The sequence below is a fragment of the Lasioglossum baleicum genome, chromosome 9, assembly GCF_051020765.1.
Source record: "Lasioglossum baleicum chromosome 9, iyLasBale1, whole genome shotgun sequence".
Taxonomy (NCBI): domain Eukaryota; kingdom Metazoa; phylum Arthropoda; class Insecta; order Hymenoptera; family Halictidae; genus Lasioglossum; species Lasioglossum baleicum.
The window spans coordinates 17228296-17253213 of record NC_134937.1 but is presented as its reverse complement, the minus strand read 5'-3'; the positions used below and the strand labels follow the sequence as shown (position 1 = coordinate 17253213).

At 46.6% G+C, this 24918-nt stretch overlaps 1 protein-coding gene and 1 long non-coding RNA gene across 4 annotated transcripts in view; one reads left to right on the top strand and one right to left on the bottom strand.

The window, feature by feature from the left end:
- LOC143212001 (frequenin-2) overlaps positions 1-17778 on the bottom strand; it is a 41753-nt gene extending 23975 nt beyond the window's left edge. Inside the window, exons 1-2 of one of the 3 annotated variants that reach the window (XM_076430242.1) lie at positions 17498-17778; positions 10024-10475 (exon numbers count right to left, since the gene is read on the bottom strand). In XM_076430242.1, the coding sequence (XP_076286357.1) occupies positions 10024-10087 (64 nt within the window). In that variant the 5' untranslated portion in view covers positions 10088-10475; positions 17498-17778. The remainder of the gene's footprint in view (positions 1-10023; positions 10476-17497) is intronic. The other 2 variants (XM_076430243.1, XM_076430244.1) reach the window with 2 other exon arrangements.
- The window catches only part of LOC143212016 (uncharacterized), a 68946-nt gene that overhangs the window by 5910 nt on the left and 38118 nt on the right, over positions 1-24918 (top strand). The gene's annotated exons all lie outside the window — the stretch shown is intronic.

Sequence of the window (24918 nt, the reverse complement as noted above, 5' to 3'; positions counted from 1 at the left end):
GATACCGGGCAAAAATTCATTTTTTATTCGTTCCTGAATGCAAATGTTGTGCAGGCTGGTTTGAGCGAAAGAAACGAGGAAGATTGCCGGTCCCAGTGTCTCGGTAATCGTTCTTTGTAGCGAAAAAAGCGAGCCAGTGTTCTCGTTTCGCGGAACGCGTGCCCCGTGGACGTTCGCGAGTCAACTACGATGCCCGGGAGCTCCTTATTACGCGGAACAATGCCTCTCGCGATTCAGCTTTGCTACGAGACGCCAGAGACAGAAGCGACGCGATGCGTTACAAAAGCCGACCTCTGTTTACAGCTCGTTTGAAACGCGAGACGCCGACGACGACGCCGACCCTGGAAAAATTAACCGGTGTAAACGAGCGACGAGTATGTCGAGGCGTTGCGGCTGTTCCTATAATAATTGACGTTGGGCTCTGAACGCCTCGAGGAAACCTTTGTCTATATGTATATCCAAGAAAAAAGTGTCCCGAAGAGAGAACATTCGAGAAACGTTCGGCTCCCGCAGGAGAGGTTCGAGCGAAGTGTACACCGTTGAAATTCGAGACACGAGGATCGTTCCGCGAGAGCCTTTATCCTCGAAAAGACGGCGTGCCTCTTTAACGACGACGCTGTAAAAATCGATCCGGTTGGCCCAGAAAAATATTGCCATGGGAAATTGTGCTAGCCTCGATGGAGCGACGCTGTGCGAGCAGCGATAAAGAAACGGGGCAAAATCGCGTCGGACCCTATCGATTCGACTTGCAACGTTTTTTTATCAGCGAGCCGGCAGCTTTACGGGTCCGAGATTTTGGCCGATTCGAGCCGATCGCGAGATTAATGGTGGCCATCGAGGCTGCCAAACTCCTTTAATCTGAACGGGATAGAGAACGCGCACTCTCGATCCGAAATTGTTTCACCGTTATTCGGCGTTATTTCGACGATAAGTTTTGATAACCGCGTCAGCTGCCGGATTATCCAGTTTTTCCGGGGGGGGGGGAAGTATTATAATAACGTGGGCGGGAACCAACTTTCGAGCTGCACGAGTGCAGTTTTCGACGGGCAGCTTCGAAATTGCATCCGCTGTTATTCGGACGCGATTTCATCCGTCACAGGGAACGAGCATCGCATCGATCGAACCTTTTCTTCGCCGCGTTTTTCACGAACAATGCTGCCATCGGGAAAAACTTCTGGCCGGCGAGTTTTTCACCCCCTGTTCCGATGAATTTCGTTGCCTCCGCTTCCTTGCGCCCCGGCTCCAGGAAGTTTCGGAGGAAAGTTCCCGTACCTCCGACTAAATTATGTCGATTACCGACGCGGCTCTAAAAGGCGGGAGTGGGCGAGACGCCGCCGTTCGTTATTCGAAAATCCGATCGTTTTTCAGTTTCAGAGAAGGGTGCCTCGAGGCGAAGTCTACCGGAAGAATTCTGTCGGTGTTCTTCGTTCTGCCGAACGGATATTCGTTTCTCTTAGATCATACAGTTCCAATTTTCTTGGACTTTACTGCCATTCGCAAAAATTTTAGAAAGACTCGAAGGCCCGTATTTCGTGAACAAAATGAATGACTTAAAGTCCCCCTGATTGTAGTCTCGTTACAAGGTACCACGTTTCATTTCGACCAAAATTTGCGTCATCAGCGTCAAAAAGTGATTGATTCCCAACGGGGGCGCGACGAGGTAACTCGATGTCCGGTTAGGAAAGAGCGATTAGCATTACCGCGATCCTTTCTCCGCACTGTGTGCACCCGTTCAAGGCGAAACGCTGCACCGCGACGACGGGATTGCATCAGACGGGATCGCAAATTTCATGGTAATCCAACGATAGACTGGCAGCCTTCCGAATGCTTTTGTTCGCGGCGGAGTGTTCACGCGAGAGTCGTTACGAGCGAATTGTGGGCACCGGTCCGCCGTGATGTTTCAGACGTGCTCGCTGCATTGTCGCCTCTGCATTCTTCGAATGGAAACCGCGAGGACGAAATCGAATACCGTGTCGAGCATCCTTCGTTTTCGGCGGTTAGCTGGATGGCTGGATCTCGATGGAAGACGGGGAGAGACCTTGCGGAGGGAGATTGGGAAGGAAATTGAGGAGATTAGGCCGCGTAATAAGTTTCTAAGTAACGTCATTATCTGGTAAGTTGCTATATTAGTGTCTGCACAGCGTCTGGTTAATTAAGCATTGGTCCTTCGTATTTCACCCAGCCGGCAGTTTTTGCGTTTCGCTGGGACTGTGTGCGGTTTCATTAATGCTTCTTTTGTTCCGGGAGACTATGGACGAGGAAAATGCGCATCAAATGTAATATTACTTATCAGTTCTCTCAGGTGAAAAATTCTGTTTTTCTGTTTTCATTTTGCGAAGTTACCTTTTAGAAAATCGTTCAGTCAATTAATAATTCCGCCTAAACTGTATTCGAATGCATTTAAACTTTTTTCGCCGACGGTGCTTCATTCGCAGAACTCGATATTAAATTATTCAGGATTAAGCAGTGTAGGGTTAAGTAAGCTTCCCAGTAAATGAATAGTTCCGGGTACGCTCGTGAATTAGAACGCGAGTTTACGGGGCGAACCGACATTAACATCGCGGAGCAATAATCGTGAACAAAAGCGATCGGATTACACAGTGCTCAGGCGAATCGGGCACGCGTGTTAGAAGCATAATTCCTCTTCGTAGGTTCGGTCTATCGAGTGCGCCCTCGACGCGGCCCGCGATTCGTCGATGGGGAAAATGGAGGGGAAACGAAAGAAAGGGATGGAAACGTTGATGAGAACGCGCGGAGTAGTAGCTCTCTTCCGAAAGGCTTCTCGAAAAGCGGGGCGTCCTTGTCCCAGTGACTGCGTGCTCCCTCGAAAACCATGCGCAAATTTATCGAAGGTTATGAAAGTCGAGCGTCGCCGATGTGACAAGGTGGATGGATTACTTATGCGCCGTTTGTCAAAAGCGAAACGCGACACGAAGCCGATCGCCGAACGATGCCCACGATGTTCCCGTCAAGATACTCTTTCTTAGAAGACTATCTTTTCATAGTTGAGCTTTTACGCATCCAGTGCAAATATATCGATAACGGCGCCTCGCTCGCTATAGACGCGGTTCGAACGCGTTCAGCCGTCTATAATGTCATAAAAAAATTATGGCTGTATTTAGCAGAGTCTATAGAATCGTTCTGTGCGAGAAACATTTGCGTAGCTTCAAAGGTTAGAGCACAGAAAATTCGAGAAGTTAAAAAAGGATCGCCTCGCTTCGAAAATTATTTTAATATTTTTAAACGTTAGTAATGTTATGAAAAAGTGTACTGTCGTGTTCGGGAGAGTTCATAGAACGATCTTATCATAAAGGAGACGGACTCGTCACTTCAATTTAACGTCGAATAACGAGCCGCACTCGTCACGAGATGTTAAGCACCGCCGGGTAATTCCGGAAGTGTTTAATAGACAATGACGTTCATTACATTACCGAGTTTCAGTGCAGTTACATCGCTATCTTGCTTTTCTTGCTTCTCCGAAGTTCCCCGATAAAAACGGCGGAACTTTTCCAACGACCTAACCGATCGCATTTAAGACGCGTTAGTTTATTCGCTTGGGACCACGCTCAACGTGTGTACGATCGGTTGGAAGAAGTTACGGAGACGTGCATTTCTCTTTAGTTAGCGACGCGTCGACGCGAGGAAAACCAACCAAGTTTTGCCTGATTTTCGTCCGCGAATTTCTGAGATACTGTTCGCGCGGCCGGATAGACGAGCGTTACGGTAAGCGAATCACGAGTCCCCTTCGCGAATATCTCGGTTCAAGAGATTACAACGAGAGCAACGGGTCGCGTCGACCCGCGTAAGAACACGCCGACGACGACGTTGCAGCGGGCAAGTTAAATTTGAGGAATAGCTGAAACTTGGCTGAGAAGCGAGTTAACACGTTCCATGGATCTGCAGCGTACGTTGTTCGGGGCAACTTGCTTCGGGGGAAAAGTTACAAACGTTCCCGAGGCCGAGCAGGAATACTTGGCGCAGAACTCGGTTAACGCCGAAAATTCAATGCCGGCCTGTCGCGAGGCAACGCGCACGGTGATCCATAGCCGTGAAAATGAATTTTTCCCACCCTTGACAATCCCTCTTGATCCCCCGACACGCAATTGTTTTTAATTAAACGCTCCGTCCCAGAAACGCGAATCGATTTCTCGCTATGTTTAGTATTTTCAGATTTCACCGGATAATGTAATCGGAAAATGTTGAAGGGAGAAGTCCGAGCTTTCTTCTCCGTCTTTGTTGAATATTCTATAACGATCTCTTCGCTTGCCAGAAGCGATGAAAGTTAGAAGGACCAGTTTTCTTCGAACTTGAATAACTTGTTAAAAAAAAATCCCACGATAATGAACGAACGCTGATTTTATACAGAAAAGTAACACCACTACCCACTGGGATAAATGCGATTCGTCTGAAAAATTTAATTCGATTCTGACAACATTGCAAAGCTGAACGAAATTTATAAAAATATCCATCGTTCCATGTGTTTAGTCGAAAGATTATAACTTTGTTGAGAAGCTGTTCAGCTACGATTTTGAAGAGTCTTTTTAAAGTAGAGATTCCACGCTTTAAAACCATTTTTGAATGGTTTCATTTTGATGATCTTGTTACTTTCATGTTCATCTTCAGAACTTGAAGATGAGTTTTCTTTGTCTCTATAATCTCGTGATTACTATTATCATTATATAGTTCAATTTTATTTTCTTCTGATTTACTTTCTTTATGCTCGTACAATTTGCCATCCTCGATATCAGAGCATTCCATTGATATATTGTTCACTTTTTGCAGCAATACATACAGAGATTTTCAATCGTTTCGCCACTTTTAGGGCTAGTAAAATATCGTTACATAAAAAAAAAATTAGGTCCTATTCCAACGGCTGTGGTACACAAAATGACCGCGTGAAACAACATCGATAACTATGTTACGTTGCATCGCAGCTCTATGTATGTTTATGTTCATGTTGTTGCACCAAAATAACACGTTGCGTGCGATAAAATTTAATAATAAAACATCAATAAATCTATCTAAATATCTAACGAACGATTTCGTGTTCGCTAAACAGATCATTGGATATTTTCCACTTGGAGAAGTACCAGTCAAAATGAGTGGTATTGGTATAAATAGCCATGATACAAAATTAGATAAACAAGAATAAAATTCATTATATTACACCTGTAGTTATCACTGTAAAAGTCATGTCACGTCATTGCGGAAAAAAGATGTAACATGAAGTAAGAATTTTAAAATGAAATTGTGAAACCAGTGATTTTGACTGGTGTGGTAGTTCTAGTGTTAAACTTACAGTTCCATTCAAGTAATAATTGACTTTTTCCGACATCATAATTTCGTTGACGTCTAAGTTAGCTTGTTAAATGTTAAATTAGAATTTGCTTCGAGAGTCGAGGTTCCCTTCGATTTCGACCGGAGACTCGCTTCCGGTGACGTCGAACGCGACAGGACGCAAATTATGGAGTGGAAAACGTAGGTGTGACACGATACACCGTCGGACTGACTCTTAAGGGGGCAAATTGCGATCGTAAACTACGAGTCGAGAGTTCCTCGGAATTATACCGGCGCGGCAGCAGCTGTCCCGCGTACATGGGGCGGGGAGAGTATAAATTATTCGTTCGGTGGAGTAGACGTTCCGCTAGCGTGACACGGATAGACCAGTAAGAGAGGCGGCCACGTGGCTGAAATTATCACCACCCCGTAATATCGTCCTCGCGCCTGGCGTCTCGCGATTCCGAGTGGCATGGCGTGGCGTGCCGTGGCGTCGCGACGCCGGGTTATCGCACTCGTCCCACCGAAACAGTACGGTTTTTCTACACACAGGCGTCTTTCGGAATTTATTACGGGCGGACTAAACCTAGATCTGCAGCTAAAAAACTTTTTGCGATCTACTCGGGCATGATTCGATGTCGCGGGCAAATTTTCGTAGCGTGCTGCGTTTGACGAGACTTGTTCTGAACAGCGTTGATTGGCTACCGCTAGAGAACTGTGGGTCTTTATGCTAAATAAAAATTATCTGCATCGATTCCTTCTTCAGTGATCTTAGTAACTTTCATCTTACTAATTTTCAAAAAAATTACTGCCCCAAATAACTTATTTTATTTTCAGTGTTGTACACATACTTTAAAATAAATAGGATTATTTGCTATTTACCATTTGAAATACTATTTTCGTTTTTACATCGAGATAACCAAAGTATGAATAATTTGATAACACGTAATCAAAATTTTCAAATATTCGTCAAAGTTGGTACGGTGTACCGACGCGACGTCGTCATAATGTTCCTCGTCCTCAGGTCAAATAGTACATATTTCAGTTGAAAATGTTCGGTGACTCCCTGAACTGTATATCTGGCTATACTCAGGCAAAATGGTCTCGACTGGCGTGTCCCAAAAACGAAGGAAAATAAAATGGGAATAAAGGACGATAAATTGTTTCGTATCTGCGGCAATGAATTTTGTAGAACAAGCTTGATACCAGATCGTTACGTCGCGCACACAGTAATCAGATTTCCCGTTGGACGCGCGTATACTGGCCGCAAAAAATTGTGTAATATTTTCTGCCACGAAATTACACGGCGCATCTTTCCCGCCGGTTCTTCCGGTCGTTCTTCAAGGTGCGTAGGTGCACGCGACCGTATTTTATTCCGTGGAATCCAGCCTTTCCGGCAAAAGAATCTTCCGAGCGACCTGTCCACGCCACCGCGCACGGAATCGCGAACAGTTTCCGGTCTAGATACTTCGAAGCGAAGCCGACTCCATCCGAGATCTGCCAGCCTATAAATAACGATTCGTATTTGCAAGATTTTTCATTGCGCCGAGCCTCTGTACTCTCGCTCCGCGTATCCCGATCGTGGAAACTCGTCCAGAAAAGTTGCAACGTGGAGAACATATTTCGGAACGAGTCAAAAATTGTCTGATCTAATTTTGTGATTAACGAATTGAAAATTACATGGTTACATCTGCAGTAAACTTTTCATCTGAAAATATGGGAACTACACGATCTAAGAAAAACGAACATCGCCGCAAGAAGTGAAGAGACTGAAACCGGTCAACCGAAGTCCCACTTTGGAACAATTATGATCGAATGTTTATGAGGAATAAAGGAAAGATTTAAATAATTGCAATATGTCAAAATCATTCCAACGTCTTTATACTTTCTCGCACACATTTGACCCATTCATTTCTTTCACTGACGCATTCTGCTTCTGACCGACTCATTCCACTCGTTTATCAATTTTCCATTTTTATCCGAGCAGAACGAACTTTCCACTGAACCCACCGCAGCGATACTTACAAAAATAGCAGGTTCTGAGGCAGGAAACTCGTACAAATAACGCAGAGGAGTGCTATTATAAGCGGGAAGAAAGTGTCGGAAAGAGAACGGCGATCGATCGGTTCGGAAACGATATGACGTCTCCGAGACGTGATTTTAGAGCAACGAATGGGGACGACGTGAAAAAGCGAATCGATTTTTCAATCTGTCACAGGGTGTTGTTTCCGCGGAAGTCCTGAATCTGGTATCCTAATCACGACATTAAGTCAAAGTAGGCGTCGAGCGGCGCGGGGTTCCGTTTATTTCTCGTAAAGGTGGAACTATGCTTTCGTTTCTAGCGTTTCGTCGACGCGTACAAAGTTGTTTGGGTCGCGTTATGATATGATTTACGTGCCGCCGCGTAATCTACTTTCTCCCCAGGCAGCACGCCTCAAGTCATGGCGTTCGAAACGGCGCTATTAAAAACTTAAACGACCTTTAACTAGATCCTCTACCGTCGGTTACGTGTTGGAAAGCCGTTTTAAGGTCTACCGAGCGTTTTATTAACAATTTGCCGCCGACCTTTGCATACGCAACAACCTAACGGGGCCCCTCGGTGCCAGGAAAACAATCTCTGGCCGAACGTTCTTCGTTTTACCGGCCCGGATTCCGCGTTTCGTAGACGAAAACCGCCGCGTCGAGATCGAATCGCTGCTGTATAGATTTTTCCGTGGGTCAAGATGTCTCGAGTTCGGTTATCAGCTTTTTGACGTGTCGACGGCTGCTCGTCGAGATGATCGATACCCTCTTCGACGCGTGCCGCACGGTCTTCGGAAACTCTGTGGCATGTCTCGGAACCGGAAGTGCCGCGAAAGTAGGTAGAATACACAAGACCGACGCGAACACGTCGCGAGAACACGAGATCGCTTCGAGACGTTCAACTCTCAACACCGTGGTTACAATATACATGTTTCCTGCCGGGAAAATTCTTACGGACGGCCCGATGTGTGCGCTCTCGAACCCTCTATCGATAATGCTTCCGAGGACACGCATTTGATGGATTTATGATAAAAACGAGTCGGTAGGGGAAAGTGCCCAAATCTCATTTAAAATACTATTTTCTTTAAGCAAAATAAAATCTAGAATATTAAATAGTATTTGAAATATTTGTTTCGCCAAATAATGCCCACCTCTGGCTCCAATGCAGCGCTTCGATCGTCCCATTCAGCGATCCCGTGATCGTACAAAAGTGGCCGTGCACCGGAATCGGGCCTGCAACTCGAGGCACATTTTCCGGACACGGTATATTGAAAATCGATATTTTTGAACCGGTTTCGCCAGTTGCCAAAGGGCGCGGGAGCCCAGCGTACCCGCAGGCATCACGAAATCGCAGAATTAGCATTTCGCTCGCGTGCTGCTCGGAGCATAATCGTTTCATCGAATTAGATGTAGCAGTTTTTCGGGAAGAATATCGCTCGTCTAAGGGAAGCTTCCCAGAAGAAGAACGTTTCGAATGATGGAGGCATCCCTATAAAACTTGCGAATAAAGGAAGGAACCTGCCCGCGAGAAAGTCCTCGAAAAGTCGACGACTGTGTGCGAGCCGCGCTCATATAAAATCAACCGATCGAAATAGACGAGATAGTGTATCGTCGCTCTGTAGAGGAGCGTATTCTGTAAGCTCGCGATTTCCCGTTAAGCTCGTCATCGCTCGCGGCATCGGAGAGAGGGTCGTTCGAGCCGAGCCGCGCTTTATCGCGATTTCCATAAATTCTCGACAAGCTTCCCCACTTTTTCGATCCGCGAACGGATCGTGCACCTGTCGCGTGTCGACTGGGCGATGCTCGATTTGCTATGCGCCGACCGTTTACCTTTCGTTTCTATTTTTCCTGTCGGTATTTTTACGCCCTTTGGCGTCCCGCCGATCGATTGCGCATTGCACACGGCCGGCCCTCGAGGAACCTCCTGTCGATATATTTCTTTCGTTTTGACACTCGCTTCATCCCCGATATCATTGTCCCCCAATTCCGAAAGCTACCGAAACATACAATCGCAACTGTCCACAAGATGATCACGATTAAACTGCGGATTTCACGCATTTATCGCTACAATTCAGTGAATGTTGGAAATAGTGAGAGGATTCAGAAAGTTTAATTGCACGAAGAGACCGAAATCTTTTGATCCAGCAGCTTCGAACAGAATGGCACATTTCTGTTGACTCTCGAGTAGCTCACAAGCAGAGTTGTGCTAATTCAATTGAATTACATTGTATTTCAATTATTCATTCAGCTACGTTGTATTTTACAATTGTACTCCATTGCAATATTACGAATTACATTGTAATTTAGTTACAATGTATTTTATAATTGTACTCCATTGTAATTTAATTGAATGAAAATGTGAATTATAAATTACAATATAACTGAATTACAATGTAATACAATTACTTTGTAATTATAATTCCTGGAGTAATTCAATTGTAATTCTGCAGAACTTTGCTCACAAGATGAATTTGCTTTGAAAGAGGCGAACTTTGTGCAAGAGTGAATTCGAAGTGCGCAACGATCATAAGGATCATTTTTATGAAGCAACACGTACGCTTTTAGCGGCCAGCGGGTTAAATACGGAATCGCGAACGTGACAAGCATGGAACGGTATAAATTCATTTTTCCGCGTTGGAAATAGTGAAAGCCGATCGTGAAATAGGGCGGGGGATGGATGGGGAACAGTGGTAGCAACAATGGGGCGAAAGTGTCGGTACTCACAATAGGTTTTGCTCACGAGTCGATTGATGGTGTCCTGCTTCAACTTGCTGTTCTTCTTGCCCATGTTTCTCGTAGGGGTTGCCTGTGGCCGGTGCTCGAACGGTGTGTCCCTCTCGATCTGGATCGACTTTTCTCAGTTGTACTCGGCTGCGAGCTTCCGGAAACGGTCTCACCGCTCGGCCCGCATCTTCGTTTAAAGATCCTCGGAATTCAAGCAAGCTCTCGCGAAATACCTCGCGAACCTCGGAAATTCTTACAAAACCTCGAGAATCGCGAGCTGAACACGTTCGAAATCCTTTAGGCTAACTCTTCGCGGGATTTCACCCGTGCAAGAAGCTTCGAGCGAAGTTAAAGATGCTCCTTCTCGATTTTCTCAATGACTCCGACACCGTCGACGTCCCCTAATCTATCGAGTTGTCGAGAGTCCGCATCAGTCCATCCACGATTGCCGTCTGGAAAATTTCGAAACCCGTCGGACTCAATGCGGTTTCGATCTCGCGGCGTGGTATATCGTGTTATCCTTCGAGCCACGAACCGCGAGGGATTGCTCCGCGAATGAAATTGTTCGCCACGAATTTCCCGAGGCTCTCCGTTTTCCCTCTCGTGCACGAAATCCGCGGAATTTCGGGACCGGGCTATTATAAGCCTCGCAAAGGTCGCCCGGACTGACTACCGACTGATAGCCCCGAGAAACTACCCGTCGCCGAGGACTCGAAATGTCACCGGATTTATTAAATGAATCGCCCCTGCCACGGCCGCCGCTCACAAAAACCCGAGCGTCCTTTTCAAGACGAGCTGCATTTATTCACCGCCGACGAAAGTTTCGCCTCGCCGCTGGTATTGCGGGATCTTGCTCGTTAATTATGTAACGCGAACTGGGGGAGAGTTCTCTCTCGGTGCCGGACGCGTAAGGCGTTTCTCAAATATACATGCGAACCCTCCAGGTGTTTTTCAAACGCGTTCTTTCCATTAATCCCTTGTCTAATTATTTATTTCGCGGGTGGAGAACAAGTTCTTTGTCGTCCGTTATTACTTCGAAGAAACGGAAATGTATCTGTTTTACGCCTGCGTTCTCTAAACAATGGCTAAATTGTACTACGACAAGCGAATCAATGATTTATTAACAAATTCTGGTAATTGTACAGAAGAGGGTACACCTCGCCGATTTTGATTCTGAACAACTTTTTTGATATTTACAGAAAACTAATAGAACGACTGCATCGAGCCGTGGAACGGCTCGGTTTCGATCAGCTCTCAAGACCAGCGTTTCGTCGTTTTGGTTTCTTAATTTTTCGAGACTCTTTCTTTCCCATACGCTATCCTTCCTTGCGCCCGAAACGTTCATCGTTAATTAACCCACTAAATACAGTTGAAATTATATCGTGTTTGGTATCATTTTGCATTAGAAAAATGCCACGAATATGCTGGTGAAAGTGCCATGAAAAAATAATGAAAAATAAAGAAGATTAAATATTGGTGTTACATTGTGACGACGCACGGGCATTTGAACTGTGCCGGCGACTGGGACTCTCCCCGTCGCGTTAGTAGTGGTTCACACCGATATACCGAGCCGAGATCAGATTACTAAGTTGGGGGGGATGTTCTTGGTCGCATCTATCGTATAGAAATTGTTGCGTCTATAGAGGATTTACTGTAACTTCGCGTCGGCTTGATTCTCGGTAAATGGGATCGCCGAAGGAAGTAAATTGGCATAAGACGCGCGTACGTGGGTATATCCGATCGAACGTGCGCGAACGGATTATCGTCGGACGCTGACATGTGCGAATAGAAAGTAAATCCCGAACGTCGGCCGGTGAAAAACGGACGCGGAAAGGCCGAAGGAGAGAGAGAGGAGAGGGTTTGTCGTTGATAAATGGACCGAAGGAAAGCGGAACTTCGGATCACGGGGCGAAAGAATTAAAGCAGCGGCCGATTGTTCCGAAGTTGAACGTGATCGACGATTAAACTCCGGCATGATGGTTGAAAGACGCTTTTACACGGCTCCGCGAGAATAAAAAAAAGAGAAGGACAGGAAAGAAGCTTCGAGGAACGCGCGATTCTGTAAACTTTAATCGGGGAGAGAACTCTTCAGACTTTTCATTCCCAGAGAGAAAGAGAAGAGAGGAAAGAGCGAATTGTTTCTCTCGTCGAACATCCGATAGACTCTCTGTGTACACGGAGGATCCCGATAGCTCTACAGTCCTAACGCCGGTTCATCGCTATTACATTAATCTCCCTGGGAATAATTGCTTCGTTACTCGTTGCATTATTCAGCAACGTTTCACCGTAGGATAACGAGATATGAAACCGCGCGAAGGCAATTCATTTACCATTTACATAGCGGTCGAGTTTGCGTTTCTCTTTTGAAGGCCGACCGGGCCGATCCACCATCCGCCAATTTCTTATTCGCGAGAACTATCCTTTTGTTGTTCGTTAGGGGGACTGGTTACCGCGTAATGTCAGTCTGTAATTAATGCGAATTTTCCTCCATCTGTCTTCCACTTGCTAGTCGAGGGCGGAACTCGAATGAGGAAGGTTCGGTATGAGAAAGTACCGTTCACTCTCGAGTAATTGATCAAGTATCCTTTGTTAATTTTTAAAAACTCGACTGTCCTGGAAAATTGACAACGTTGTGCCGTATCATTTTGTGATTAATGCGAATTTCCCTTCATCTGTCTTCCACACGATACTCTCATGGTGGAAAGAAGAGAACGCTTCTGGAAACTGGGAAGAGGGTGCGTCTATAAACGGATAATAATAATGAAAGGAAGTTCGCGTTAAATGCAGAGTGACATTACGTAGGCGGTTTCTCCGCACACGTACCGGGTAAGCTAAGCAGTTACAGTAGAATGACGAAAAAAAAACTGGCGAGGTCTCGAACAAACCCTTTCAGCAAAAGAAAATGTTGATCTCACTTTCTAGAAAAGTCTCCGAGTGGAATGTTTCGAAATTCACGAAGGATGTTTGAAGTCGTTCGGTCCGATTTTGGGAGAGGGATCCGAGAGGCAACAATATGGATGATTGAAACGATACCGCACGGTGATCAAGTCCCGTTCAGCCGGAAGTTTGCGTGGGAGCGCGTCGATACGGAATCGTCCTCTCGTGTTCGCCGGGGGAAGTCGCGGTTTCGTCGTATACGAGCGATTAGGCGTCGGGTGACTGGGTGACCCGATTCGATCGCGAAGCGGGTCGCTGCGGGTCGGACACGCTCTCCATTGCCGCGCTTTCCGGCCCAGGTATAACCGTGCACTTCGGAAGGGCGTGGGTGGAAGTTGACCTGCGAAGTGGCCTCTGCGTGTCCTTGAACCCCGACGCCCTTTCGAGCCCTTCGAAGCCTGCCACTCTTCCTTCACTCAGACTCCCGGAAACTCGAGGGTCTCCCCAGTGGGACGGATTGGAAAAGACTAAGACTAAATTGTTTTTCGCACTTGAGCAAGCCCAAGAAATTTCTGCGAGCAAGTTGGAAATAGAATGTCGTATTACGACTAGACTGCGGATCTTTATGCAAAATAAACGTGTTTGCGTTGCTTGAAAGTCGCAGGAGCCAAATAAAAATTTCGCCCTTCTTCTAATTATCTTACCGAGCTTATGACATTCTCATCAGTCGAACATTATTATAATTTTTAACCCTCGCGACTCTGAAGCGTCGCTACAAATTGCTCTATATTCAAAATATTTGTTACATTGCCAAATATGTTTGCATTTTACGAATTACTTAAATATTCAATGAGAGTATTCCGGGCCGAAAGGAATGTCCGGTGTTCGGTGCAAATAGCTTCGAGCGCGAAGCGGTAATCGAAGGCTGCAAACCGGAAGTTCGCGGTCCGAGCGCGTAGAAGTAAATGGCGTCCGGGAAATCGAATGAAATCTCGCGACTCGATTAACGGGGATTATTCGACGGTCCGACGGCGAGTTTACTTTGCTGAATGAAATTTTCCGAAGACTGTAATTGCTGGTCCGAGTAACAGGGGGGTTCCGGTGTCGCCCGACGCGCGACGCGTCGGAGTTCCGCATCGAAATTTCGCTCAGGGAAAAACAAACAACCCATACCACCGTGCCGGGGCCGCGCGCGTCGCGCCGCATCGCGTCGGGAACTTCGGAAAAATACGGCCGCGCGTTTCTGCTCTCGGATCCGTAGAAATACCTGCCTATCGATCGTCGCGTCGGTTTTCCGGTACGTGCAGTCCATTCACAAGGCGGACGAAGTATCGACGGGGCTCGATCCGACGCAACGCTCGAACGTACTACCCGGCTGTATTCCCCTCGTAAAACAGCAAACGGGAAAATGATCGTTGTCCATCCGTCGATCTACAGTCTACATAAGTTCTACAGCCTGGTTCCCCGACCACTCGACCTTTCGTCGTAATCTAACTGCAGCGAAGAAAGCATATGTACCGTGGGTGTAAAAAGTATTCGTACACCTTTTAAAAATAACTAATAACTTTTTTTGTGATTCTACCAAACGACCTGATTTTTTAATTATCAATTAGAATCGGTTCACGAGATGTTATGCAAAGAAGATTATCCAAAAATTATATAATTTATAAGGTTACATTAAAAGTAAAAAAGGCATTTTCTAAAACTTTTTTATGTGGGTCCTTAATGAAAATGTAAAATATATGTTTCGTAGATCTATGTTATACTCTAGGTTATACACATACTGAAAATTTCGTTAAAGATGTACGATTCTGTGGATTTTAAACAGAAACTGATCGGAGGTCGTGTAAAACTATGATTTACGATATGATAAAGGACCAATAGTATTAGATCGATCGAAAAGTATTCTCGTGTATTATACTGTTTGAAGGCAACTTTCACCGAGCTCACTGTAATACGGATATTACTCGCTTTACGCTCGCCGGAGTTGTTAGTTTAGAAGAGTCAAAGTAGAGCGAGGAAACTTGTTGGACAAGTTAATACTTCCCACTGAAATCCTATCGAAAATTCTATTCAACTCTGGCTCATCGGAAAATCTTGAATTTGCATAAATGTCCGCAGTCTGGTTGCGAATATTTAGCTGCCGCGGCGAACGCGGGCATACGATAAACGCCTTCTTCTTTCACGGGACTAACGGCGGCGAAGGAATTCCAATTATCGAAGCTGCGAAAGAAACTGTGTAGCAAGAAGTTGGGAAAACGAATAATGCTTAACTCGTCGCCGCACAATTCTCTTCGCCGTTACGAGGATTACGATTTCTTTGTGTGCAATAATTCCTTGGGGCAAAAAGATAATTGTCATTTATTCCGCAGCTATATCTAAATCTTTAAATATGACTAGACTGTGGATGCACGGTAAAAATTGTCTGCATTAATTGCGAGACACAGAATCTGCAGAGAATAATATAACAGTCTATCGTGTACTTTAAAAAATCTTTTTGCTTTTCATTCGATCTATTCATTTTCGTCATGAATGCATAAAATCCGGAGAAATTGCTCGGAGAAAAACTCGAACCCTTCTGGACGATCTGATTGAAATGTTCGTCACATTTGTTTGAGATGTTCGAGCAAGTATGATCTCGAATTTCGTAAATTCTTATCTCGATAGGATTCGAATCGATCGCACGTTGATTGGAAAAATCCGGCCACGTTGGACTTGAACAGGTGTCATCGAGAAGGTGCGCGTCAACGAGGAAACACGGGGTACGGTTCGGATGCCAATGCGAGAGGGAGCATAGACGCACGCTTTCCACGCAAACCGAAACAGTAAGAGAAGACTAGCGGCGAACGGTTGGAGCATGATGGAACGCTGATTGTCCGGCACCGTGACTCGGGAGCTATCGGATTATTGGATATTCCGGTCTATTGGCCGATATTCCCAGAAGTAAAGGCGATTGCTGCCTACTCTTGGCACGCTGCTCCGTCGCGCCAATAATGCGACTCGTCCAAATTATTGTACCAATTATCGACGGGTTTAATAGACTTCGCAGACAGCGACGGCGGCACGTCGCTGGACGTCGGCCCTGTCGCCGGAACAGACGCGAATCTATTAAATGCGCTTGCATCGATTTCGATGCTTCGCTTTCGATTTTCAGCATTCGTAACAAAATTGTGTAGCTCCTAGTTAATACAGACAATTTCTACGTCTCTGTAAAATAGTTCATTCGCGAGGACTGCTTCTCGATGACTCATGCGAGATGATTGTTCAAAGAGAAAAGGTGTGAATTGGAAACTGCTAAGAAACTTCGCAACTCGGAAACTTTGCGAGAGCCTTCATTGTTTGGTAACGCTTCGCGCTTGTTAACACGTTGACGCGCGTCGTCTTTAAAGATTCATTTCTGTCGAGACGGATCGCTTCGAGCAAACGCGTCTTCATGGGACTGATGGTGTGGAATCCGATGCGCTGATTGCAGTAATTATGGACGACTAATGAAATTGGACGATCGTGCATCGTTGTATCTAATTATCCCGAGCACGTGTAATCAATTGAAATTGAAACGTTCTTCAGCCGTTGTGCCTGAAGCATCAGACAAGGTGGCAGTACTTATGAAAATTCTGATTTGCATAATGCGCATAAAATTTGACTCGATGCAATCGTTTCTATAGCCCTTTTATGCTAAAATTAACCGTTGAACACCAAGGAATAATGACTGTAATACACGGTGCAGACGGTAATAATAATATTGTCAAACCGTTTTAATCCCTGGCACCCGGATTTTCCCTATCGATGCATTTTCATCCATATTTCACGGTAAAAGCGAGCACTTGTACCTGTACGTGTCTGCCCCGGGGCCACTCGTTGCACGCCGTAACGCCGCTGTAACGCTTTATAATCTATAAAAGCGCCTGTGGAACCTGCGAACGTGTTTCCGATTCATGCGACACGGCCGTTACACCGTCAGAGCTAATAAAAGACACCGGCGACAAGGTCTCTCGCAAAGTTCCTTATCCGTTTTCATTCGATCACGAGCGAATTAATTAAAGACACTGGCGGCAAGGTCTCTCTCTCTCGAACTTTCCTATCCGTTCTTATTCGAGAGAATTCATAAAAAATACCAGCAACAAAGTTTCTCTCATAGTTTCTTATCCTTGCGAGTCGAATAGTTTTTTAGTTTCCTATCGGGCGACTGGCCTCGTCGAGATTCTCGCACGTGGGGAGCATAGGAGATCATCTGGATCGGTCACAGGACGTCGACGTCTGGTAAAACGAGGGAAAGGAGAGACGGCTTCGTGGTCCTGGGGCAGAGTCGATCGGTTCCAGGCATCGAATCTGTAATGATCTGTACAATGCAATGGAATCGAAACGCCCCCGTGTCGTTCGGCAAACCGGTTGCGGAAAATCGGCAGATCGATTAGCAGGAAGACACGCAAGCTTCGGTGCACTTAGCATCTCGAGAAACGAGAGAGAGAGAGAGAGAGAACGAACGCGTGGGACGCGCTTGACCGAGGCGATCGACAAGATCGGCGAAATGGAAAGGAACCGATTAGATTGCGGTGTGCACGGGGTGTAAGCGGGGGCGATGTGGCCCGTGGTATACCGTGTTCGGTGAGTCCGGTGTCTCTGGGAATCGCGAGAGATCGGTCACTGCGAATCGGCTGGCAATCGGCTCGACTATGGCAACGGGTGTCGGAGCCCGCGCGGTTTTGTCCCTCGCGGTTCTTTCGAGTCGCGAGACTCTCGGTCCAGGCCCGTCCGGAAGGATGCGGCGGCCGTTTTTCATTCGCGGATCTTCACCGTTGTCGAGAAACGATCGCTGAGAGAACGCGGACCAGTGACGTCATAGCGTCGCGGCGCCTGGCGTCAGACTGGCTCACCGAAGGCATTACGTGCCAGTACGTTGCTAGCGACAAGCGCAAGCGCGAACCACCTCCGGCCGGAGAATTCTCGATCGTTCCTCTTTCTTTCCTCCCTCGTCCTCTATCGTGCCCTCTCGCTCGCTCCCCTCCTAGCAGAAGCACCCTTCGCCATATTTCTCCGTCTCTCCTTTCCCCCCCTCTCTCTTTCTCCCCCCTTGCACCCCAAAAACCTCGTGTGCCCCCCTCTCTGCGCTTCCACCCCCTCGTACCCCAGATACGAACCCGGTTTCCTATCTATCGGGCCTCCAGCCGCCGCCGCCGCGATATCTGCCGACTTCTCTCCTCTCCCTATTCGAACCTTGAAATCGCAAAAGCGAATTGATTCCGATCGTTCAAGGCCAGTTTGACGCGCGGACCACGACGGACAACGCGGCTCGTTAACGGGACACATCGTCCCGTAGACGAACGCCGTGCCACTCCGTGGGTCAGATTACTTTAGCGACTTTTTCTTACGAGAGAACGTAGGCGAAGGAGGGATCGAAACGTTGCCCCCGTCGCGCAAGTATCAATTATTTATGCATATTTCCTCGCGCAATATGTCTGGCGTCCCGAGCCTTCTTAAGGCTGCAACTACTCGAGCAACCCCTGTCGTTTTTTCCCCGGGGGTAACCCAACATGTTTAGCTTCTACTCGACGTTCACTACGGAAAGTACGCGAGGGCATTTAAATAACGATTTTTATGGAGACCGTGCACTTCGCGATATACAGTTTTCCATGCAGAAATTTATTAGAGAAACGCCTGCGGCGAGGAAGGTTCAAGATGGCCACCGTTCCATTCGGGCCAGCCGAAAAACGGAAAAATATCGTCCCGCCGCTGATGTCTTTGAGACAACGGCCCCGTAATTATCTGGCATCTGTCCGGGCATTTATCCGGCGCGTCACGTATACCCACACATACATAGGTTGGTCTCTTTTCACGGTCCCTCGTTCCACTTTCGCGCTCGTCTTCCTCCGGTGCTCTCGTCGGGAGAGTCGCTTTGGTCGTTCGCAGTTTGTTAGACCGACGATAGCCCGAGCAACCGCCTCGCAACATTTTTTCCGGGGCTTACTCTTAGCCGCGTCGAGTCGCTTCCGTGCCTGTAATAAACGCGCCGTTCATTTTTCTTCGCGCGCCGCGTTTCCTCCTCGCCGCACCGGGACGCCCGCATAAACGGATGCGCGTGCCTTGGCTGTTTTTCTTTTCGTTTTAAGAGCATCGTGCTCGTCAAAGCGAGCGTGCCTCGCAAACAACCCCTGAGCCAAGGTTCTTTCGGGTAACGAGTACGGGAACCGATCTGTTTGTTATTCTCAGCCAACGGATTAGTCCAATCTGTTTCGCCCTGTTTCTCTGATACATTGCTTTTATGCGAAATTCTCCGCATTATTGGAACCAGAGGAAATGGCCGATCTTCGCTTTGATAAATGCGAACGGAGATTGCAGGACAGGAGCCGTTGACTCGCGATGAAAAGAAAAACGGGAGAGGTTTAGCGATCCGTTCGTGTCCGATCCGATGATCGAGGGTCACGGGCAACGAGGGAGGATGAACCCGCTCGGGTACCCGATGTGCCGTGGCAGAACGCGACCCGAGAACCTAATGGTATTTGCGAACCGAGAGTTATGATCCGTCGGGAAGAGAGGCCGGCGGCGGGTGGCCAGCTTTTCACTCGCGCGCGAGTAAACACAAAGGGACACGGGCCGAGAGATTTCTTCGTTGATTTATCGACCTGACCGTTGGCGAGTCGCGCGGACCGTCGCGCATACCCCTCGACGACCAAGGAAATATTCAAACGGCCACGTTATGCCAACGGAATCGACGATCCACGCTAATTTGACCGACCGACGGCCCTTCAAAGCCTCTGCAAAAAGACTGGTTCGGGAAACGAGGCTGAACTCTCCCTCTTCGAGTAGCTCTTATATCAAAAGTTCCAATAACTACTGCAGTGCCAGCAAAGGTACAGTTTACCCTACAATGGTGTTATTCTAGGTCGGAAGAAACGTTTAATTTTCAAGTTAAAATAGCTCCGACTTCAAAAGGTTAACAATTAGACCGCGGTTTTCTCTGCAAAATACAAATTGTCCGCTTCTGCCGCGAGAAACAAGAGTCACTTCGAAATTGCCTTCTCTCTCCAATTAGTTTCAGACCGCAGATCTCTATTAAAAATATAAATTTTCCTAGTCAATTGTACGTCTTTGTTCGGATCGACCCTTTCGCAATCACTGAACCGATCAACCGTTGTTTCGGTATAAATAGACCGCGTCCAGCAACGTCGAACGATTTAACCTGCACCCTTGAAAACGCATCCCCTTGAAAAATCCCCCGATTCCACGGTCCACGCTCAATGGAGTTTCGCTGTTCAGCTTTTCGAATTCTAATGCGAGCGAATTCGTTCGCGTTAACATGCTGGCAATCGAGCTACCTCGCTTTGCACCCTTTCTTGCCGAAGCTGGCCATTGCCGGTCGACGTTGCACGCTTTCCGTATACTAAATGAGCACATGGTCGCTCGTGCAAATTTTGCGTTCGTGATGGTTTGCGATTCTATCCGCGACGCCCGACAAAAGCAGAGTAACCGTATTGGTTCGACACGGTGTCTTAAAATAATTAAGGGATGAATTAGAAATGTTCAGTTTGCATACGAATTCGCAGACATCGCAGCCGTAAATGATTAAAAATACAATTTGCCTACAACACACAGAACCGACGGTGAACGTATGAACGCCATCGCTACAGGCTTGACCCGAGACACTTTGTATAAATTGACGCAAACGGTGTGCCGGTGTAAGGGTTAAGGACACTCTAGAAAAAAAAGGAAAAACGTGGGCGTCGACGCAGATCGCAATACGGACAAAAAGGGTGAAACGTCGATTAAAACTGAAAGTCGAGACTGCACGCGTGCATATATGTACATACATACACGACATAGAACATGGAACACAGAAAGCCCGTTCCCGTGAAAAGAAAACGTCGGAGGGACTGTCGGCGTTCGAGTCGCCGCCGCGCCGCGAGGAAGTAGAATAGGTCGGCGTTCAGTCAGACCGGAGACGCGGTCCTATTCGTCGAAGGCTGGATAGAAGAACACAAGAACAGCATCGTCCGCGTCGCCGTCACTCGGAATAACGTTACCCGTGCACGTCCTTACCGGTCCGTATTGAATTATGAAAATGATTTTGCCGAAGCGACTTCGCTCGCCTTTATGCAACTATCCGTCGCCGTTGTCGACGCCCTTGTCGAACTGCGGTCTCCCGGCGACTCGCGTTGCTTTCAAATCCAGTTCCAGCTGAGAAATACCGGGAAATGAACCGGGTACTTATAATCGTATTTGCTCTTCCGCTGTGGACCCAATCTAGATCGTTATCGGTATACTGCGGACCTTTGTGCGAAGAATAATGCTCGTTTCAATCCTACATGACGAAACGGATTTTATGCATTTATACCAAAAACGAGTGGCTGCAGTTTTAATGAGAGCACACATTAAACGAATTGAAGAGTGAGGATTAATTCTAGAATTTTTAACCCCGCACAACTACAGTGTTGTGAATAATTATAAACTCGATCATGTTTTTATGTTTTTCATAGTACTGAAACAAAAATTGACGTAATATATTTTTTAAGCGCGAGTATTTTATATCAAACTAATCACAAAATTCAAAGCTTTCCAGTGGTATACAGTTCAAAAGGGATGGTTATTTAATGAGGTTATAATGATACAATAAAAGAATTACTAGAATTAGAATTAGAATCTAGTTGCCAACCTAATAAATGGATTTAGTTATATAACTAATCAGTGAAAAGATTAAATAAATTGAAGAGTGGGGTTCGTTGAAACAGTGATATATTTAACAAAACGTTGCGGGTAACATAAACAATGTTCAACTAACAACTGGAAATTTTCCCAAAGGAAACCGCTCTCTCATGCACACTGATTTCGTTATTTCGTTCACAACCGTATTCACTTCATACATTTTGACACCGCTCATATCCACACAAGGATCTCTTTTCGCTAGTAGCGGGAAACAAGAGAAAAGCAACCATGAATATCTAGGAATAAAAATACGTTTGCTCAGCAGCCGGAATCGCATATTAAACCACAGTGCGACGAATCGTTGGGTTCAGGCGGTTGATTCGGATCGATAGATTTAAAACGAGCCCCCGGAATCGGCCCTACCGACGCCGCTCTCCGCTCATGAATAAAAGAAAACCTCTTTTGCTCGAGACGGTCTTAACGCGAAAATCACTCCCGGGTATTTAGAACCGTCCAATTTTCCGCGTTCGTGGTTCCAACGGATTCTTTCTCGTTGACGAAGAACTCCGGGTTGCTGGGGCAACCAACGTCGACGATAACGGACAACATTTCAACCTGACGCGATTCCCCCGAGTATTAATGGTAAGGCAGTAATTGCACGCTGTCGCGGCTGTACTCGATCGCGGTCCCTTCGGCGTTCGCTTTCCTCCGTCTCAACGGGTTTCGCCATTTTTACAGCTCGAAGAGTCGATTTTTTCGGTGTGCGCGATCTTGGGAACACGCCCGACTAATTAGAATGGGAATATCGGGAGCGTGGATCGTTCGATTTGCCTGGATCATTACAAAGGGAAATTAAGAACTTTTTCACTTCGCTTCTCTTTCCTACAATTGATCGATACATTTTTTATTTTGGACAAGGATCTGCAGTCTACAGATGACAGTTAAGAAGAAGCGAGTAGATGACAGACACTTGCCAGCACCGTGTAAAATTAAATCATTGAAAATCCAACGATACCGTCCTTCGTTTGATATTCTTAGCCTCCGATAAAGCCGATATCTCGAAGATACAGCTCGGACTTTCCCGGTGCGAGGTGGAAGAGGGCGAATCTGCGCGTGCTTTTCCGGAAAACCGTTCGCCGCAACGCGTATTTTCGAAAGCGCGCATAGTCAGTCGCGAGGACACGCGCGTTTTCGCGTCCCCGCGTCTCTCTCGCACATCGGCGAATCCTGAGGGACGTCTGTGGAGTCGAACGGCGGGCAGAAAGGAAACAATTTGATTTAGCCGTTGTGTCCCTCTTATCGATGCCTGCTCACTTTCCATCGAGCCGCGGGAGTTCGGGGAGAGAGGAGAGCAGAGGGCTCTCGAGGCCGAACGGACGCTCGGAAAAGGCAGAAAGGAAACAAGGTCGGAGGCAAGTGGAAGAGCGGACGCAGCAGTCCGGCAACGGGCCTCCAACAATACCGACAACTTTCCCTGATACCGAAAACGCGGTGGCTTCGCGACGCGACGCCGCGCCGAACCGATAAAACTTTTCGTCGAACACCACGGCGACGACGCGCGACGCGACAGAATTAAGAACCACTTAGCCACCGTGTCGACGACGGCCCTCTGATTTCCCGAGGACGATGAAACTTTTCGGCTAGGCTCATCCTGCGAGTGACGTTTCCGCGAGATTCCCGGCCGAATTAGCGTCTCCGCTGTCTCTCGACGCGTATCTTGCCCCAAAGTCTCGCGGAAACTACCGCAGACGCGTGTAATAAAGTTGCGACGAGAAGATTGCCACCTTGCGTCCCTCCGTCCGAATTCCACGTGGGCTGCCTGCAATTCCTTTCCTGCGGCGCCGAGCTACGGAGAACAGAGCACGAAATAATTGAAGACCTTCGTGCAAACACTGCTCGAGCCCCTTTTTAGTAAAATTGCACTTGTTGAAGTTCTACACGTTTCTATATGGAACTATAAATTAAGCAATTTTCGAAAGCTGGACTTACCTGGCTCTTGCTCGGCAAGGTCTAAATCTTTTGTAGTCGCCCCCCTTCATATAAGGATGATTTGAGGGTAAATACCCTTGACTGTATCCTGTATTCAGAAAAAAAACGAAAATACTCGAACTTACCTCCTTTATATCGCATATTTTTTTCACAATTGTGATCAAATTATCAAGGGCAGAAGAAAATCATTAATTGTTTGGGGGTGGGGATTGCAAGCAACCCTTCGAGTGACCACTTCCAAAAAATTCAAGAACAATGTTCTGTTACCTATCTAATATATACAAAAGTTTCAAGATGATCGGATTGGTGGAACATAATAATAATAATTTTTTTTTAATAGAATACTGTATTTTTTCTTCAGAAAATAATATAATAGCAGGTACTGAGACAAATTCAAAAAGGTGCTATATGATATTATTCTGAGCAGAGTAGGGCAATAATCAACTAATATTTAACAATGACTACATAATAGTCTTTTTGAATGTTGGTCATAGCAACATAGCCATTAATCAATCAAAAAGACATTCAAAAAGACTATTAGTCAGTTTGAAATATTAGTTGATTATTGCCTTACTCCGATACTGAGTCGATTAAAGGCAAATCGTTAGCTTACGTTCTTCATCGACCGACGGCTGACAGGCAGCAACCGCTGCTGAGTCTGCTAGACCCTTTATTTGGGAAACTGTTCGAGGGTATGAAAGAACAATGGATGATTCTCCTTATTTCCAAAAAATAAAAGTATTTATTTCGACATGCACGTGCTCGTCGTTGCGTATCATAGTTCAATTATCGCTCGACCAATCGCTCGGCCACGCAACCGTGTATAATGCGTACCGACTTAAACCTACGTTCTCTATGATTTTCCTGGCTTTTAATTGTCGAAATATGTACAATACAATTCCGTGCTGAATTTCGGTGGCGAATTCAATCTCCACTTTCCCGCACAGGTAACAATGAAAGAACTCGAGGAACAAGAAACACCGCATTCGGATTGAATACGTAGTACCTCCGACAGTCCCCCCGTTAACTTTTAACGGCGAGAGCCGCGAAACAGGTAATCCGGTTCTCTGGCCGCGTGCGAGAGCGCGCTCGGTGCCAAGCAAACTACCGGGAAGTTCGTTTACCATGAACCAGGAAGGATGTCCCGTCGTCCTAGGATCCTCGATGAAAATTACGCGTTCTTCCCGAGGCGGACGGTTCTCGAAATCCTGTGCCACCGAAAACTCTACCCCTTTCCACTGTCGGGACCTCGAGAGGAAAGAACAATCGACCTCGGGAGACGAATGTTTGAAACTTCGAAATACTTCTTCTTATTATTCTTCTTGATTAAGGGGCAGCCAAGACGCGGAGCCTAGCGAAGGGAGTCTTTTTAATAGCTGGCACGGTTTGATG